This window comes from Sceloporus occidentalis, unplaced genomic scaffold, assembly GCF_023333645.1.
Source record: "Sceloporus occidentalis isolate IW3139 unplaced genomic scaffold, rSceOcc1.0.p SCAF_1, whole genome shotgun sequence".
Taxonomy (NCBI): Eukaryota; Metazoa; Chordata; class Lepidosauria; order Squamata; family Phrynosomatidae; genus Sceloporus; species Sceloporus occidentalis.
This window is the reverse complement of record NW_028316981.1, coordinates 218,760,227-218,778,492: the sequence shown is the minus strand read 5'-3', so window position 1 is coordinate 218,778,492 and position 18,266 is coordinate 218,760,227. Positions and strand designations below refer to the sequence as shown.

At 43.4% G+C, this 18,266-nt stretch overlaps 1 protein-coding gene across 1 annotated transcript in view; it reads right to left on the bottom strand.

Moving 5' to 3' along the window:
- Window positions 1-5,215, bottom strand: part of LOC149323474 (T-box transcription factor TBX15-like) — a 115,009-nt gene extending 109,794 nt beyond the window's left edge. The window contains exon 1 of the mRNA XM_089488979.1: window positions 4,793-5,215. Coding sequence (XP_089345105.1) covers window positions 4,793-5,084 — 292 coding nt within the window. The 5' untranslated portion in view covers window positions 5,085-5,215. The remainder of the gene's footprint in view (window positions 1-4,792) is intronic.
- Window positions 5,216-18,266: the final 13,051 nt, after the last annotated feature.

Genomic DNA, 18,266 nt, shown 5'->3' with positions numbered 1-18,266 from the left:
CTCCCCTATCTTTATATTATTATATTATATTATATTATATTATATTATATTATATTATATTATATTATATGCCAGGGGTCCCACCTCTCCTCCCCTATCTCCATATTATATTATACTATATTATATGCCAGGAGGCACCGTGAAAGAGGAGGAATGTTCCTGGAATGGCCTCCATTCGGAACAGGACCAAGAAGCATGGGTTTATATTGCTACCAGGAGTGTTTTATAGCTTGACTCTGGTCCCCTTCTTGAAGGGCCTCCATTCTGAGCATAACTAAGGTCCAAAACACACTGTAGAAAATAATCCGGTTTGGGACCACTTTAACTGCCCTGGATGACTACTAGGGAATTCCGAGAACTGTCGGGTTTTGTCTTTTAATAGACATTTAGCCTTCTCTCTCGGAGAGCTCTGGTGCACAACAAACTACAAATCCCAGGGTTTCCCTAGCACTGAGCCAGGGCAGTTAAAGCGGTCTCAAACTGCATTATTTCTGCAAAATGTGCTTTGGACCTAAGAGATTTTTGCCTTTGTCTGGCTAAAAGAGTGTTTGGAGCTTTCCTTTGGTCAAAACCAAATGGGGAATATTTTGTGTATATATATATATATATATATATATATATATATCGTTGTATCATTTTCAATACTATAAGCCGCTTTGATTGTTTTGACCAAAAAGCGGGGTAGAAATAAAAGTTTTATTTAATTTATTATTATTATTATTATTATTATTATTATCCGTCATTCTTCCCGAAGGCCCTCCATTCGGAGCATGACAAAGAAGCATGTAATTTACATTTCTATTAGTGTTTAGTAGCTCCTTCTTTGGCCATATACTCCATCTTCCTGGGATGTCCTCCTTTTTGCGAAGGGAAAAGAGAGAAGGAATGAAAGTTGGAGGGATGGATGGAAAGGAAGGAAGGAAGGAAGGAAGGAAGGAAGGAAGGAAGGGAGGGAGGTCTCCAGGGGTGTCGAGATTCTTTTTTAATGATGATTGTAATTTTAACTGTTTGATGTTTTAATACTTGTTGTAATCCGCCTCGATTCCCTATCGGAAAAAGCGGAATAGAAATAAATCCTATTATTATTAGTAGTAGTATTATTATTAACCAGAGATGCCTCTGCTTCGTTTGCAAGATGAAAGGAAATTGGATGCTTTTGAGCTGCTTAATGCAAATACAAACACAGACGGAGACACACTACAACTCCTTTACAAACGAAACGAAAAGAAGTCGGAGGGAAAGTCGGCCGCCTTTTCCGTCCAAGTCACTTCGGTCCTTAAATCTTCTGTTTTTACTATTGACTTTGCTTTCACTAGAGCGCTAGCTATGGCCTAGGAAGCTGTTTTATAATTATTTTAAATAATAATGATGATGATGATGATGATGATAATAAACCGGATTCTCATCAAATGGATTTTTTTGGAAGGAACGTCTTTAGAAATCAAAAACAAACCCGAAGGCCAGTTTTTCGGGTCTTCCTTTCAAGGACGGGTTGCTCTAAAAAAGCGAATATAGAAAATATAGAATATAGAATATAGTTCGCGGATTGAAATGTTTATTTCCAATGTTTTAATTTTAATTGTGTACGCTTTTAAGCGATTGCTTAACAAAACCTAAATCACACACACACACATAGATATATATGTATACACATATTTATATGTATGTGTGTGCATATATATATATATCTGATTTAGGCGTTATTAAGTAACCTCTTATATATGTGTGTGTGTATATCTATCTATCTATCTATCTATCTATCTATCTATCTATCTATCTAGGTTACCCCGGGTCAGAATGGCCAGAGGTCCTCTTTTTTCATGGATTGCATGGATTTCATTTCTATTCGTGTGTTTTTTGGGTTTTTCTTTGGCAACGTCCTCCAGTTTTCCTTGGATGCCCCCCTCCCTTTTGAACCCGAGGAAGAAGCATGTATTATTATTATTATTATTATTATTATTATTATTATTATTATTAATATTTTTAATATGTATACGCGTGCTTCTTTTATTTTGCCATGGCTTTCCTTTTTATCTTTTTCTTTCCTTGAATGTCCTCCATTTGGAGCCTGCCTAAGAAGCATGTCTCTATTTTTATTTTTATTAAAAAACAAAATTATTATTGATATCTGGCATAATAAATAATCAAATAAATAATAAATGAAACGTTTCTTTCCATCCCGCTTTTTCTTAGCGCAACCGAAGCGGCTTACAGATCACTTGATCTTACCTATAACTTAACCCGAAAAGGCAGTATAACTTTTCTGACATATGACTTGAACCAAAAAGGCAGAGATTGCAAATATTTGTCCATTTACAGAGCTATAGAAATAAACTATAATAATAATAATAATAATAATAATAATAATAATGACACTCAGCAGCATCTATCAACTATACATATTTAATACTTTTAATTCCTAAAGAAAATTAGCATGGACCCCGTGAATGTATTGGGCTTTTCTTTGCTAAGGTCCTCCATTTTCCTTGAATGTCCTACATTTTTTTGCAGAGCCCGAATGGAGGACCACCGGAGGAGAAGCCCAAAGCGAAGCTCAAAAGCACTCCTACTAGGTCCAAAACGCACTTCAGAAATAATCCAGTTTGAGACCGCTTTAACTGCCCTGGCTCAATGCTAGGGCATCCTGGGAACTAGTGTTTCTGAGACATTGAGCCTTCTGTGTCAAACCGCTCTGATGCCACAATAAACTCCCAGGATTCCCTAGCACTGAGACAGGGCAGTTAAAGCGGTCTCAAACTGGATTATATTTCTGCAGTGTGTGTGTTTCGGACACCCTACTAGAAACAGAATAAAGGCATGCTTCAGTAGAATGCAAGCCCCCTGAAGCAAAATGCAACCCCCCTGTGTAAATCTATAGCGCTACATAAATATAATAATAATAATAATAATAATAAGAAGAAGAAGAAGAAGAAGAAGAAGAAGAAGAAGAAGAAGAAGAAGTCCTGCTCCAAAAAAAGAGGGACAAAATGGACTAATACAAACGGACGCATAAGATCTATACCTAAAAAGAGAGAAGGAAAAAAGGAGAAAGAAAATAGGAAGCCAGTCGAGATTTTGTATTGGCTAGTTCAGTTTAACTTTTGGGAAATGATAAGAAATGCCTATTCTGGGTTTGATTACGACTGATTAAAAACTCAATAAAATTTAAATTAAATAAAAGAAGAAGAAGGAGAAGGAGAAGGAGAAGGAGAAGGAGAAGGAGAAGAAGAAGGGAGTCTATGACTAAATCGCTCCTTAGAAATCTAGGCTCATCTAGCCATCCCTGAGCAGCAAAGACATTTCAAAATCTATAGGATAGAGGACTACATAAGAGTAAGATTTCCTATGTATAAGGTATACATTTGGAAAAAGAGACTATATGTAAGTTGAGGAGAGTGAGTTACGATGCCTGAGAACGGAACAGAGGAAGAGGCTTCTTGCGTGTCAATCCTTTTGGTTTGAAAGATCAGGAAGAGGTCTGGTTGTGTTATATATAAGGTTGCGTATTTGTGAAATAAAGAGAATCGAAGCGCTATGCAAAGCCTATGGCGCTATATAATTAATGCAATAATAATAATAGTAATAATAGAAAGAAATCTAGGCTCATAGAGTTGAAAGAGATCCCCAGAGGTCATCCAGCCAAACCCACCCTCCCTCCAGCCTCGGTTTAACAAGCAGCCTCCACTCTTCACACTTCATGAAGGTCCTCCTCAAGATTATGGAGGACCTTTTGGACATCCCTCTGGTCTCCCCGATGGGGCTGCCCTGCGACTAAAATGGTGAAGGGTCTGGAAACCATGAAGCCCTATGAGGAACGACTCAAGGAGCTGGGGATGTTTAGCCTGGAGAAGAGAAGGTGAAGAGGGGATAGCCCTGTTTAAGTACTTGAACGGATGGCATATTGAGGAGGGGGCAAGCTTGTTTTCTGCTGCTCCAGAGAACAGGACCCGGAACAATAGATGCAAGCTACAGAAAGAGAGATTCCTGGAGCTGTAGATTGTACGCCATTGGCAGGTTTTATATTTTTATTGATTTGATTATTTATATGTAAAGTGCTGTGTACATTCACAGCGCTATAGAAATAAACTATAATAATAATAATAATAATAATAATAATAATAATAATTCCACCTCGACATTAGGAGGAACTTCCTGACAGTAAGGGCTTCTTGGACAGTGGAACAAACTCCGTCCTCGGAGTGTGGTGGAGTCTCCTTCCTTGAAGGTCTTTAAACAGAGGCTGGATGGCCATCTATTGGGTATGCTTTGATTGAGAGTTCCTGCATGGCAGAATGGGGTTGGACTGAATGGCCCTTGTGGTCTCTTCCAACTCTACGATTTTATGATTGTATGATTCTATGATCGTACAATTCTATGGCTCTAGATAATTCTATGATTCTACACTTCTTCTATGAACGTACTCTATGGTTCTAGATGATTCTATGATTCTACAATTCTATGATTGTACAATTCTATGGTTCTAGATGATTCTATGATTCTACAATTCTATGATCATACAATTCTATGGTTCTAGATGATTCTATGATTCTACACTTCTATGATCATACAATTCTATGGTTCTAGATGATTCTATGATTCTACACTTCTATGATCATACAATTCTATGGTTCTAGATGATTCTATGATTCTACAATTCTATGATCATACAATTCTATGGTTCTAGATGATTCTATGATTCTACACTTCTATGATCGTATGACTGTATGACTCTATGACTCCATGATTCTACGATTGTATGATTCTCCCTCCCCGGATCCCCGCTCTCCCTCACCGGCATGGAGCTCCAGGGCTTGGGGGATCTCTCCAGTTCCTCCTCCTCCTCCTCCTCCTTCTTCCTCCTCTTCCTCTTCCTCCTCCTCTTCCTCTTCCTCGGGGGCCCCTTGAGGGCTGAGGGCTCCCATGGCAGCCAGGCGGAGGCCCTTCCCGTCCCAGCGGCGGCGGCTGCCGCTCTGCCTCCTCTTCCTGCGGCTGCTGGCCTTGCTGTGGGCCCCGATCAGGGCCTCGACGGAGAAGGCGTGGGCCCGGGAGCTCAGCGCCAGAGGAGACCGGCGCCGCTCGCTCATCCTCCGCAGCCCAGAGCCCCGATCGCCAGAGGGACCCGACTGAGGACTAGGCAGCTACATGGGACCCCGGCCTGGCTGGATCCCCCTGGACTCGGATCAGATGAGCCTGGGCTGCCCCTTCCTTCCTTCCCTTCCTTTCCCTCCGGCTGCTGGCGCCTGTCAAAGCGGAGACCGACCCCCCTCCTCCCTGCAAGAGCCCCGGCCCAATGGGGAAGAGGGGAAGGGCCAGGCCAAGCCAAGGGGAGGGAGGGAGGGAGCCTTCATGCTTCACGTCCTCCATTTCCCCCTCCTCTCCAAGAGGACTCCCCCAAAAGCTCTCCTGTCGGAGCAAGAGCAAGGCAGCGCTTGCATTTTCTCTCCTCTGCGCAGAGAGATCAAGTTGAGACTCACTGAAAGAAAGAAGTCGGCAGCAGGAGCTTCCCTAGGCTCCAGTCTCCTTCCTCAGATGCACATCATCATCATCATCATCATCATCATCATCATGATCATTATTCTTTAGAGAGATCTTGTAGCTCCTTTGACACTCACTGGAATGAGCTTTCATAGACTTCGGTCTACTTCCTCAGATGCATTTGGCTCCTGTTGCCAACTGTTGCTTCCTCTCACTGAGCCTCAGAGGGGCTACAAGCTCTCTCTACCTACTGATGCTACAGACAAACAGGGCTATCTCTTTCGTTCTCTATACTGTTTTTGATAGGGCTGAACCCCTCTCTAAGCGGCTTGTTCCAACGTCGGAAGACCTGGCAAAGAGGAGCTTTCCTCGGCCTTCCTCAGATGGGTTGCATGGCCTGCTGGGAGAAAACAGGAAAGGCTTGGAAGGATGGCTGAAGAAGGTCAAGGGCAAAAGCAAGTTTCCTGATGGACTTTCAGGAAACCCAAATAATGACCACAGAGAATATCCCTATTTTAAAGGAGGCGAGGAGGACGTTGAAATGGCTCAAGGTTTCCCTCACTTTGGTCAATCATCGGAATGGAGGCTGCAAGTCAAGCCACTAAAAGAAGACTTGGAAGGGCAACGAGGAAGGGACTAGGCAAGATCCTGAAGTGTAAAGATAGATAGATAGATAGATAGATAGATAGATAGATAGATAGATAGATAGATAGACACAGACACTCTTCAGGATCGTGCCTAGTCCCTTCCTAGCTGCCTTTCCAAGTCCTAGCCTTCTTTTGTCTGCTTGACTGCAGCCTCCATTCTCTAAATGGAGGACCTACCAGAAAGAAAAAGGAGGACGTGACCTCCACAGATAGATAGATAGATAGATAGATAGATAGATAGATAGATAGATAGATATCAGAATGGAGGCTGCAGTCAAGCAGACAAAAGAAGGCTAGGACTTGGAAAGGCAGCTAGGAAGGGACTAGGCACGATCCTGAAGAGTGTGTGTGTCTGTGTCTGTGGCTATCTATCTATCTATCTATCTATCTATCTATCTATCTATGGAGGTCACGTCCTCCTTTTTCTTTCTGGTAGGTCCTCCATTTAGAGGTAAGGAGGACATAGACCCCTGGTCCCCCTGCCCTCCGAAAGGAGAGCAAGGGGTTTCGTTTCCCACTTTCCAAAACCCGACACACACACACACACACACACACATATATATATATATCCCTAGGTTTTTAAAAAGTGTGTATGTAGATCAGTTCATGAAACACAGAGGTGTTTTCAGTTCCCTGCAAAGTCCCGGTATAGAAAAACTTTAGTCGTAGTCGCCTTTCACCTTTTTACGTCTCCCGAAAACAAAAAGTGACAGCAATGATTTCGTAAAAAGATTCACGTTTATATTTCTATAATTCCATAACGTTCGGTAACAACAACAACAACAACAACAACAACATAGTGCCTTGTCCTCCAGCAGAAAGATCTAGTTTAGAAATAAAGGGAGCAACCGCCTCAAAAAAGACAGCCTAAAGTGATACGGCTTTGTGTGTGTGTCTTGTTGGTTTTTCTTGGCAAGGTTTGTTCAGAGAGGTTTTTGCCCTTGCCCTGAGGCTGAGAGAGTGTGACCTCGCCCAAGGTCGCCCCAGTGGCTTTCCGTGGACAACCCTGGTCTCCAGTGTCGCAGTCCACCACTTACTATATCCAAAATGAACTCATTTCTAGTCTTTACATGTTGTAACCTGCCTTGATTCCCCATGAAAAGACGGGCTATAAATAAATCATCATCACCATCATCATCATCATCATCATCATCATCATCATCTAGTCTGACTTTTCCTCCTGGAATCAAAGCAGATGACAACAAGAGCATTAGATACAAAAAATAACCATACAACCAGAAGCTGGCAGCATGGGCTTTCCTAGACTTAAGTCTCCTTCCCCAGGTGCATTTGGTATTATTATTATTATTATTATTATTATTATTATCATTATCATTATCATTATCATTATCATTATTATCATTATTATTATTATTATTATTATTATTCTGTAGAGAGCTCTTGTAGCCCTTTTGAGACTCTCTGAAAGAAAGAAGTTGGCAGCAGGACCTTCCCTAGACTTCACTCCACTTCCTCAGATGCGTCAGGTCTCCAGTTATAAAATATTCTTCTTGTTGTTGGTGTTTACCTTCTGATTTACGGCAAACTTATCATGGCAAGGTTGCCACTTTTGTCTCCCTCTGAGGCTGAGAGAGTGTGACTTGCCCAAGGTCTCCCAATGGGTTTTTTTTTTGTGGCTGAGCTGCGATTTGAACCCAGGTCTCCAGAGTCTATAGTCCGACTTTTGAAACCCTCACCTTTATTCTCTAGCATAAGATTTGAAACAGCCGAAGTCCCGAAATGCTACCAACGGATTATAGTTACGATCTTTTCAACAAAACCCGCTTTTAAGGGAGAAGATCCCAAGCCGTAGAAGAAACGTCGGGAATGATCCGAATAGTAAGTAAAGCGTCCTCCTTTTCTCTGTAGTAAGGCGTCCTCCTTTTCTTTCCAGGACAACTTTCACTCTTTCCTAAAAACAAAAACAAAACCCTACCAAAAATGATTCCTGCATTTCGTGGAATCAGGCCCCAAACATTACACGGGGGTATAAATACAATAATAATAATAATAATAATAATAATAATAATAATAATAATGTGTAGGGAGCCAACATTGTGCCGTGGTCTGAGGGTTTTGGCCTCTGGCTCTGGAGAAGACAGTTCAAATCCTTCCTCGGCCATGGAAACCCACTGGTCAAGTCACACTCTCTCAGCCTCAGGGAAAACCAAACCTCCTCTGAACATCATCTTGCCAAGAAAACCCCATTATATATGTCTGCTTTAAGTAGGAAACAAAGTCACACAACAACCACAACAACAACCATAATAATATAATGTATTTATATTCTGCTTTTTCGCGGAGGAATCAACAACAGTAGTGTGAGTGGATTTTCCGATCGCCCATGGAAACCCACATTGTAAACTATACTTGGGCAAGTCACACTCTCTCAGCCTTAGGGCAAACCTCTTCTGAGGAAAGCTTGCCAAGAAAACCGAGTGATTGGTTCTCCTAGGGCTTGAAAGTAGACAAAACAGACCCACAAACATATCCTGGCCATCTTTATGATTGCTCTGGTGGCAAAATTTCTCCCTCCTTGGAGGTTTTTAAACAAGAGGCTGGATGGCCATCTTTTTGGGGTGCTTTGATGGTGATTTCCTGCATGGCAGAAGGGGGTTGGACTGGATGGCCCTTGAAGGGGTCTCTTCCAACTCTAGGAGTCTATGGTTCTATGATATTCACTTCGTGAAAAATGACTTCTTTTATCTTTCATGCAAACCGGAGAAGAAGTTCAAGGGGGGAAACACTCTACCTAAAACAATGTGTGACAACTATGAATAATAATAATAATAATAATAATAATAATAATAATAATAATATGATGATGATGATGATGATGATGATGATGATGATGATGATGATGATGATGATGATTTATTTATAGCCCGCCTTTTCATGGGGAATCAAGGCAGGTTACAACATGTAAAGACTAGAAATGAGTTCATTTCGGATATAGTAAGTGGTGGACTGCGACACTGGAGACCAGGGTTGTCTACGGAAAGCCACTGGGGCGACCTTGGGCGAGGTCACACTCTCTCAGCCTCAGGGCAAGGGCAAAAACCTCTCTGAACAAACCTTGCCAAGAAAAACCAACAAGACACACACACAAAGCCGTATCACTTTAGGCTGTCTTTTTTGAGGCGGTTGCTCCCTTTATTTCTAAACTAGATCTTTCTGCTGGAGGACAAGGCACTATATCTTTCTGCTGGGCTTGGGATATTTTTTGTCGTTGTTGTCGTTGTTGTCGTTGTTGTCGTAGCCGGGCATTTTGGGGGTCTGGGGCTCCGCGGGGACTTCTCCTCCTCTTTGGAGGGACCTTTCCCTGAAGAGACAGAAAGCAAAGAGCCGGAGAAAGAGAGAAATCCTGTACTTTGGGGAAATCCTGGAGGGGCTTGGAGTCCGGGCGGATGGGGGCCATGGGGCAGGTCCTCCTTTTCCAGGACGCGTCCTCCATTTCAGCTTTCTGCCCAGGAGGAATTCCCAAACTCCCTCCGTTCGGAGCAGGACCAAGAAGCACGCATTTATATTTATAGAAGTGCTTTAAGAGCTTTCGTTTGTGTATGTCCTCCATTTTTCCGGAACGTCCTCCATTTGATGCAGGACTCAGCAGCGCGCATGTATATTTCTAGGAGTGTTTCATGGCAGGCTTTATTCGGCCATGTCCTCCATTTGGAAGCCGAAGGGGGGTCTCAGAGTCTTTTGAGTGCTTTGTGATTTGGTCCCGTCCTCCATCTGGAGCGGGACCAAAAGGCATGGTTGAGTCGGTCATGTCCTCCCTTTGTCCTGGGGCGTCCTCCATTTCGCGATGGTGCCTTGTCCTCCTTGGCGGCGAGGAGGGCAGTTGGTCCTTCTGGGTCCGGGGTCCAAAAGGGGAAAGACAGGAAAGGGAAGGGAAGGGGAAGGGAAGGAAAAGGAAGGAAAAGGAAGGGAAGGGAAGAGAAGGGAAGGGGAAGGGGAAGGGGAAGGGGAAGGGGAAGGGAAGGGAAAGGAAGGGAAAGTAAGGGAAGGGAAGGGGAAGGGGAAGGGGAAGGGAAGGAAAAGGAAGGGAAAGTAAGGGAAGGGAAGGGAAAGGGAAAGGGGAAGGGGAAGGGAAGGAAAAGGAAGGAAAAGGAAGGGAAAGTAAGGGGAAGGGAAGGAAAAGGAAGGGAAGGGAAAGTAAGGGAAGGGAAGGGAAGGGAAGGGAAGGGGAAGGGGAAGGGAAGGAAAAGGAAGGGGAAGGGGAAGGGAAGGAAAAGGAAGGGAAGGGGAAGGGGAAGGGGAAGGGAAGGTGCAGCTCTGGACCTGCTTCTTTGGGCTCCTTCCCTTTGGCCAGATCTTCCCTCCCTGGCCCCCTTCCTCCCCTTCGGATCCTCCTGCCTCCTTCTCCGGAGCCCCTTGGCTTTGGCAGAGAGCGAGGTCTCGGGGAGAAAGGGCCGGCGGAGGAGCCCCATCTCTCCTGATCCTGGGCTGCTCGCTTCCCTCCCGAGGTCCTTCTCTTAGGAGACCCTCCCGGGCAGGTCAGTCTTTTCCCGATTGCAAACAGAGGAGTTCCATGAAGGACCGGGAGGGAGAAAAGAACTGAAAGGTTCTTTTGAACGACTTGCACTTTGCCTTTTGGAAAGAGCCCTTCCTCCTGCCCTGTTCTTGTCTGCCGCCTTTTCCGATTTATGGCGGTCCTATCCTGGTCCTCCATTTGGAACTGGACTAAGAAAGGGAAGAGGAAGGGAAAGGAAAGAAAGTAAGGGAAAGGGAAAAGGAAAGGGAAAGGGAAGGGAAGGGAAAGGAAAGGAAAAAAAAAGGGGAGGGAAGATAAAGAAAGGAAGGGAAGGGAAAGGAAGGGAAAGGAAAGGGAAAGGAAAGGAAGGGAAAGGGAAAGATAAGGAAAGGGAAAGGAAAGGAAGGGAAAGGGAAGGGAAGGGAAAGGAAAGGAAAAATAAGGAAAGATAAGGAAAGGGAAAGGAAAAGAAAGTAAGGGAAAGGGAAAAGGAAAGGGAGAGGGAAGGGAAGGGAAGGGAAGGGAAGGGAAGGGAAAGGAAAAATAAGGAAAGATAAGGAAAGGGAAAGGGAAGGGAAGATAAGGAAAGGGAAAGGAAGGGAAGGGAAGGGAAAGGGAAGGGAAGGAAAGGAAAGATAAGGAAAGGGAAAGGAAAGGAAAGTAAGGGAAAGGGAAAAGGAAAGGAAAGGGAAGGGAAGGGAAAGGAAAGGAAAGATAAGGAAAGGAAAGGAAAGGGAAAGGAAAGGAAGGGAAAAGGAAAAGAAGAGAAGAGAAGGGAAAGGAAAGGAAAGATAAGGAAAGGAAAGGGAAAGGAAAGGAAGGGAAAAGGAAAAGAAGAGAAGAGAAGGAAAAGGAAAGGAAGGGAAAAGGAAAAGAAGAGAAGGGAAGGGAAGGGAAAGGAAAAAAAGAGAAAGGAAAGGAAAGGAAAGGAAAGGAAAGGAAAGGAAAGGAAAGGAAAGAAAGAGAAAGGAAAGGAAAGGAAGAGAAAAGAAAAGAAAGGAAAGAAAGCTAAGAAGCAGGGTTTTAACTTCTAGGAGTGTTTTTAGCTTTCGTTTGGCCATGTCCTACGTTCTGCTTCATTTTGGGGTGCCTTGTCCTCCCTGGAGGCTATCATAACATTATTAGATCATCTGTGTCTTTTCCACCTTGGGCAAAGTCACACTCTCTCAGCCTCAGGGGGCAAGGGCAAGGGCAAACCCTCTCTGAACCAACCTTTACAAGAAAACGCCAAGATCAGTTCGTGTTCAGACGTGCTTTGTGTTGGAATGGGGTTTGGGACCCTCTTGCCCCACTTCTCTGCTGCCTCCTTCGGCTCCATTCCTGGAGAGAGGAGGGATCCACCCAACTTGGAAGCTGGAGCCTCAGTTTGGTTCCAGGACCCTCTGTGGATACCAAAATCCGTGGATGCTCAAGTCCCATTCAATACAATGGAGTGTTGTTGTTGTTGTTGTTGTTGTTACAGTGGGCCCTTGGTACCTTCTGGGGATTGGTTCCAGGGCTCTCTGCAGAAGATACCCAAATCCGTGGATGCTCAAATCCTGTTATCGACAACGTCATAGTAAAATGGTGCCCCTTAAATATATGTGTGGCTTGAAATTTATTGTTGCACTTATGTATTAGGCTTTGTGCTTTTTAAATCTTGCCCGAATAAAATATATGTCTGTGCCCCTTAAATAAAAGAGGTTGGCTTTTTGGAATTTATATTCATATATTTGAATATTTTCAAGCCATGGATGCTTGAATCCGTGGATGAAAAGAAAAAGCATTGGATATGGAGGGCCGGCTGCATGCCTTCCATTCTGCATCTTTTGAATGGGAGGCTTTTCCCGAGAAGGTTTGCCACTGCCTTCCCCTGAGGCTGAGAGAGTGTGACTTTTTACCCAAGGTCACCCAGGGGAAAGCAATGGCAAACCTCCTCTGAACAAACCTTGCCAAGAAAACCCTTGGATAGGCTGGCCTTAAAGGGTCTCCATAAGTCGGAAAGGACTTGAAGGCACGCAGCAACAATAACAACAACTGCGTGGTCAGTATAAGCCTCCCAGTGCAGTCCTCTATCTTTTTGCCCTGTTTTCTGGAAGAGAATTATAGTAACCCTTATTATGGGGCTGGGGATCTCTAGACCCAGGGATGGGAGGGAGCCGATTCCCCCCAAGGAGGCCTTTATGGGGCCCGTAAAGAGCAGACCTCCCCGAACGGTGGGCCTTTTTTATGGGACGCCCCCCAGGAGCCCCGAGAGGATTTACGAGGAATCATAGAATTGCAGAATCGTAGAGTTGGAAGAGACCCCAAGGGCCCTGATCCAGTCCAACCCCAATTCTGCCATGCAGGAACTCTCAATCAAAGCATCCCCATTGACAGATGGCCATCCAGCCTCTGTTTAAAGACCTCCAGGGAAGGAGACTCTACTACACTCAGAGGAAGTGTGATGGTTATGGGGGCCGGACCCTCCCAAAGACCCACAGAAGCCCCAGGGAGGAGATGGATGGACCCACAACCGGAAAGGGTTACCTTCCTTAGGAGTCGCCCAGAGAGGTCAACCTGACGAGATCATGTCCTCCAAAGAACCCACTAAAGGAGGACCAGGCACTGCAGAATGGAGGAGCATCCAGGAAATGGGGGGGGGGGGGGAAACATGGCCAAATAAAAAGCTAAAAATACCCATACAAATATTGGTAGAATTCAAAGATATAGCCGTGTTAGTCTCTAGAATCAGTACGCGAAGAGATCTTGCAGCACCTTTGAGACTCACTGAAAGAAAGAAATTGGCAGCAGGAGCTTCATAGACTTCACTCTACTTCCTCAGATGCATTTGGGTATAATAATAATAATGATAATAATAATAATGTAGAGAGATCTTGCCTCACCTTTGAGACCCACCGAAAGGAAGAAATTGGCAGCATGAGCTTTCATAAGTCATAAATGCATCTGAGGAAGTAGACTTAAGCGTAGGAAAGCTCACCCTGCCAACTTCTTCCTTTCGGTGAGTCTCAAAAGGGCTACAAGATCTTTCTAAATAATAATAATAATAATAATAATAATAATAATAATAATAATAAAAATATCAACTGCATCTGAGGAAGAAGACTGAAGTCTAGGGAAGCTTATGCTGCCAACTTCTCTCTTTCGATGAGTCTCAAAGGTGCTACGAGATCTCTCTAAATAATAATAATAATAATAATAATATCAACTGCATCTGAGGAAGAAGACTGAAGTCTAGGGAAGCTTATGCTGCCAACTTCTCTCTTTCGATGAGTCTCAAAGGTGCTACGAGATCTCTCTAAATAATAATAATAATAATAATAATAATATCAACTGCATCTGAGGAAGAAGACTGAAGTCTAGGGAAGCTTATGCTGCCAACTTCTCTCTTTCGATGAGTCTCAAAGGTGCTACGAGATCTCTCTAAATAATAATAATAATAATAATAATATCAACTGCATCTGAGGAAGAAGACTGAAGTCTAGGGAAGCTTATGCTGCCAACTTCTCTCTTTCGATGAGTCTCAAAGGTGCTACGAGATCTCTCTAAATAATAATAATAATAATAATAATATCAACTGCATCTGAGGAAGAAGACTGAAGTCTAGGGAAGCTTATGCTGCCAACTTCTCTCTTTCGATGAGTCTCAAAGGTGCTACGAGATCTCTCTAAATAATAATAATAATAATAATAATAATAATATCAACTGCATCTGAGGAAGAAGACTGAAGTCTAGGAAAGGCTCCTGCTGCCGATTTCTTTATTTCAGTGAGTCCCAAAGGGGATACAAGAGCTCTCTACATTGTTGTTGTTGTTGTTGTTGTTATATCCAGATGCATCTCAGGAAGAAGACTGAAGTCTAGGGAAGCGCCTGCTGCCAACTTCTTTCTTTCAGTGAGTCTGAAAGGTGCCACAAGCTCTCACACAAATATGAAATGCCTGCCCCCCTCCCCTTTTGCAATCCTTCCCGGACAGACAGCTGGGATGGAGGACGTGTCCTGGTAAAGGAGGACGCCTGTCTCTCGGTCCTCCTCTCCTCTGGCTTTCTTGCTCCGGATTAAGGCCGGTCCTGGCCGGGTCTCATGGTGGCGGCCTCCCTGGCTGGCTTTCCTGCCAGATGTTGGCCATAAAATGCCAGCTCTTGCCTTCGGGACTGGGAATAAACTTTAACGGCCTTCCCTTGTAATTATTCTCTTAACTCTCTCCCTTCGTAAAGTCATCTGGGCTCTTTTTTCGATGGTGCGAGTTGTGAGTTATTGGGAGGGAGGGAGGAGGGATGCAAGGAAAGGCCCCTCCGAGATTAGGAAGGGTCCTCCTCATAACCGCAAACGACATTGCAAGATGCCAGCTAAAAACATGCACGCTCATGCTCCTTGGCGATGCTCAAAATGGACCGCATTCCAGAAAAAAACAAACAAAAGAAGGACATGACTAGTTAAAAGCTAAGAAACACTCACAGAAATGTTAAATGCATGCTTCTCAGTCATGCTCCAGCCTGAGGACCAATGGAGAGAGCATCACTGCAAAAATAAAGGCCAACAAAATAAATGCTCAAAGTTCCAATGAAAAGCTAAGAAACACTCATAATGTGAAATTCATGCTCCTCGTTGCAAGGGAGTGTTTCTAAGCATTGATTTTTTTGTTTTTGCAATGGACAAATGGAAGGCATTGCAAAGATCAATGCTAAAAACACTCCTAGTTGAAGTCCGGCTGCGGGAGGCTGAAACCGCTCAAGCTCCCTTATTATTATCATCATCATCATTATGATCATTAATATCATCAGTGTGGATTCTTTTAATACGGGTATTAAACTTGTCCTTTAACTGTAAGCAGGTCTGAAGGCTTTCATGGCCAGCAGCATCCATAGTTCTTTGTGGGTTTTTGGGGCTCCGTGGCCATGTTCTAGAAGAGTTTCTTCCTGATGTATCTCTGAAGATGCCAGAAATGCAGAGGTTTTTCAGAAGATGATGGCGAAAGGTCAGGAATCAACAGCCCCAAAGAACCAAACCCAAAGAACCAAACCCACAAAGAACTATGTAAGCAGGTCCTTTCAAACCAAGATGCACTTTAAGCGATGTGTTTTTAACTGACCTGGTGTGTCTGTTAATTGTTGTTGCTCCGGGCGGGTGAGAAATAATAATAATAATAATAATAATAATAATAATAATAATAATAATAATATCAACAACAGCAGCAGCAGCAGCTACTACCACCCCCACTACCACTACTATTATTATTATTACTATATTACTACTACTGCTATTACTACTAGAGTCGGGCCCTTCCGTAAGGACGGATTCTTTATTGACGGCTTCATGAGCTTTCCTAGACTTCAGTCTGCTTCCTCAGATGCTATGATGATGATGATGATGGTGATTTATAGAGCTCTTGTAGCACCTTTGAGACTCAATTGAAATAAAGATATTGGCAGCAAGAGCTTTTTGGTAGACTTCAGTCTCCTTCCTCAGATGCATTTTCATTGTTTTAATTTTGTCGCGATTAAAATTGGGTTTCGTTTTAATTTTAATCGCCACATTAAATGACAACATTTTATCACAAACGTTAAATTACGACTATTTACGATCAAAATTAAAATTTCATTTGAACTGTATCATTAATCGTTGTTAATATTCCCAAGGCAAACCTGTTAACTGTCTTTTTTCCCCGGGTGTTTTCGATCGTTTCCAATGCGTTTCCAAACTCCTTTTCAGCCGCGTGCTTTACTACTATCGTTTTTAGACCACTGTTCATAAACGTTTGTCAAGATGAGACTTTGTTAAGGCTTGAAGGCACTGGGTCTTGTTTGGTCTTGGAAGTTAAGCAGGGTCAGCCCTGGTTAGTCCTTGGATGAGAGACCTCCGACTAAATCCCAGGTGCTGCAGGGGGACATTTCGGAGGAATTGGAAAAAAATACCTCTGAGGATTCCTTGGTCGTTGTTTTTAAACCCTGAAATTAATGGGATCGCCATATAAATCGACAGGGGGCTTAAAGCTTAGTCGATTTGTCCTTAAAATCATGGTAAACCCATGTCGGGTCCGACGTCGGGAGAAAGATCCAGCCTAAAACCAAGTCAACAAACAAATCCCCCTAAAGCCTGACCGGTCCAGCAGAGATTGTTCCACACTTTGGAACTAAAACCAGTGCAAGGAAATAAGGCTTTGTGCAATTGGCAAAGTGTGGCTTTGTCAGGGAGAAGGTGACTATTTTTTAACACACACACAAATAGATGAGAAAATGTTACAGACTGCCAAAATAAAGCTGCTTTGGGTCTCTTTGGAGGTATGCTCTTTAAATGATGCATGCATCCTAAGTATCTGGAAGCTGCACCAAAGCTGCACTCCAGTGCTTAGGAATGGAGTGTGGCTTTGGTGCAACCTCCGGACTCTTAGGACCTATGCATCATTTAAATAGCATACCTCCAAAGAGACCCGAAGCAGCTTTATTTTGGCAGTCTGTAACAGGCCATTGGGAATTTAAAAGGTCACTGTAACATTTCACTCTTCATACTTATCTATTAATGATGTATTTGGGTATGGGGTCGTGGTTTCAGTGTTGGACTATGACTTTGGAGGGCTCAGCCCTAGAAAGCCACTGGGCGACCCACTTGGGCAACAAGTCACACTCTCTCAGCCTCCTCAGGGCAAGGCAAAGGCAAACCTATTCATACATCTTACCAAGAAAACCCCATGATAGGGGTAGCCTTGAGTCGGAAATGACTTGAAGGCACACAACAAGAACAACAACAACAATATACAGACCAGACCCAACAAACCTTTCCTTCCCTCAGTGGTGCAATTTTGGCCTGACAGCCAGGGCACCTTAGAAACTGAATATTGCCATACGAACCACACGTGTCCTCCTTTTCCAGGGCACGTCCTCCATTTCAACCTTCCCTCCAGGCGGAATGTCAACATGTCCTCCATTGTTTGCATGACCAAGAAGCATGGATTTATCTTTCTGTTTGTAGCTTTGATTCGGTCATGCTTTCCGTCTTTCCTGAATGTATGTCCTCCACTTTGAGCATGGCTATGAAGCATGGATATACATTTCTATGAGAGTTTATAGCTTTGATTCGGTCATGCTTTCCGTCTTTCCTGAATGTATGTCCTCCACTTTGAGCATGGCTATGAAGCATGGATATACATTTCTATGAGAGTTTATAGCTTTGATTCGGTCATGCTTTCCGTTTTTCCTGAATGTATGTCCTCCACTTTGAGCATGGCTATGAAGCATGGATATACATTTCTATGAGAGTTTATAGCTTTTATTCGGTCATGCTTTCCGTCTTTCCTGAATGTATGTCCTCCACTTTGAGCATGGCTATGAAGCATGGATATACATTTCTATGAGAGTTTATAGCTTTGATTCGGTCATGCTTTCCGTTTTTCCTGAATGTATGTCCTCCACTTTGAGCATGGCTATGAAGCATGGATATACATTTCTATGAGAGTTTATAGCTTTGATTCGGTCATGCTTTCCGTCTTTCCTGAATGTATGTCCTCCACTTTGAGCATGGCTATGAAGCATGGATATACATTTCTATGAGAGTTTATAGCTTTGATTCGGTCATGCTTTCCGTCTTTCCTGAATGTATGTCCTCCACTTTGAGCATGGCTATGAAGCATGGATATACATTTCTATGAGAGTTTATAGCTTTGATTCGGTCATGCTTTCCGTCTTTCCTGAATGTA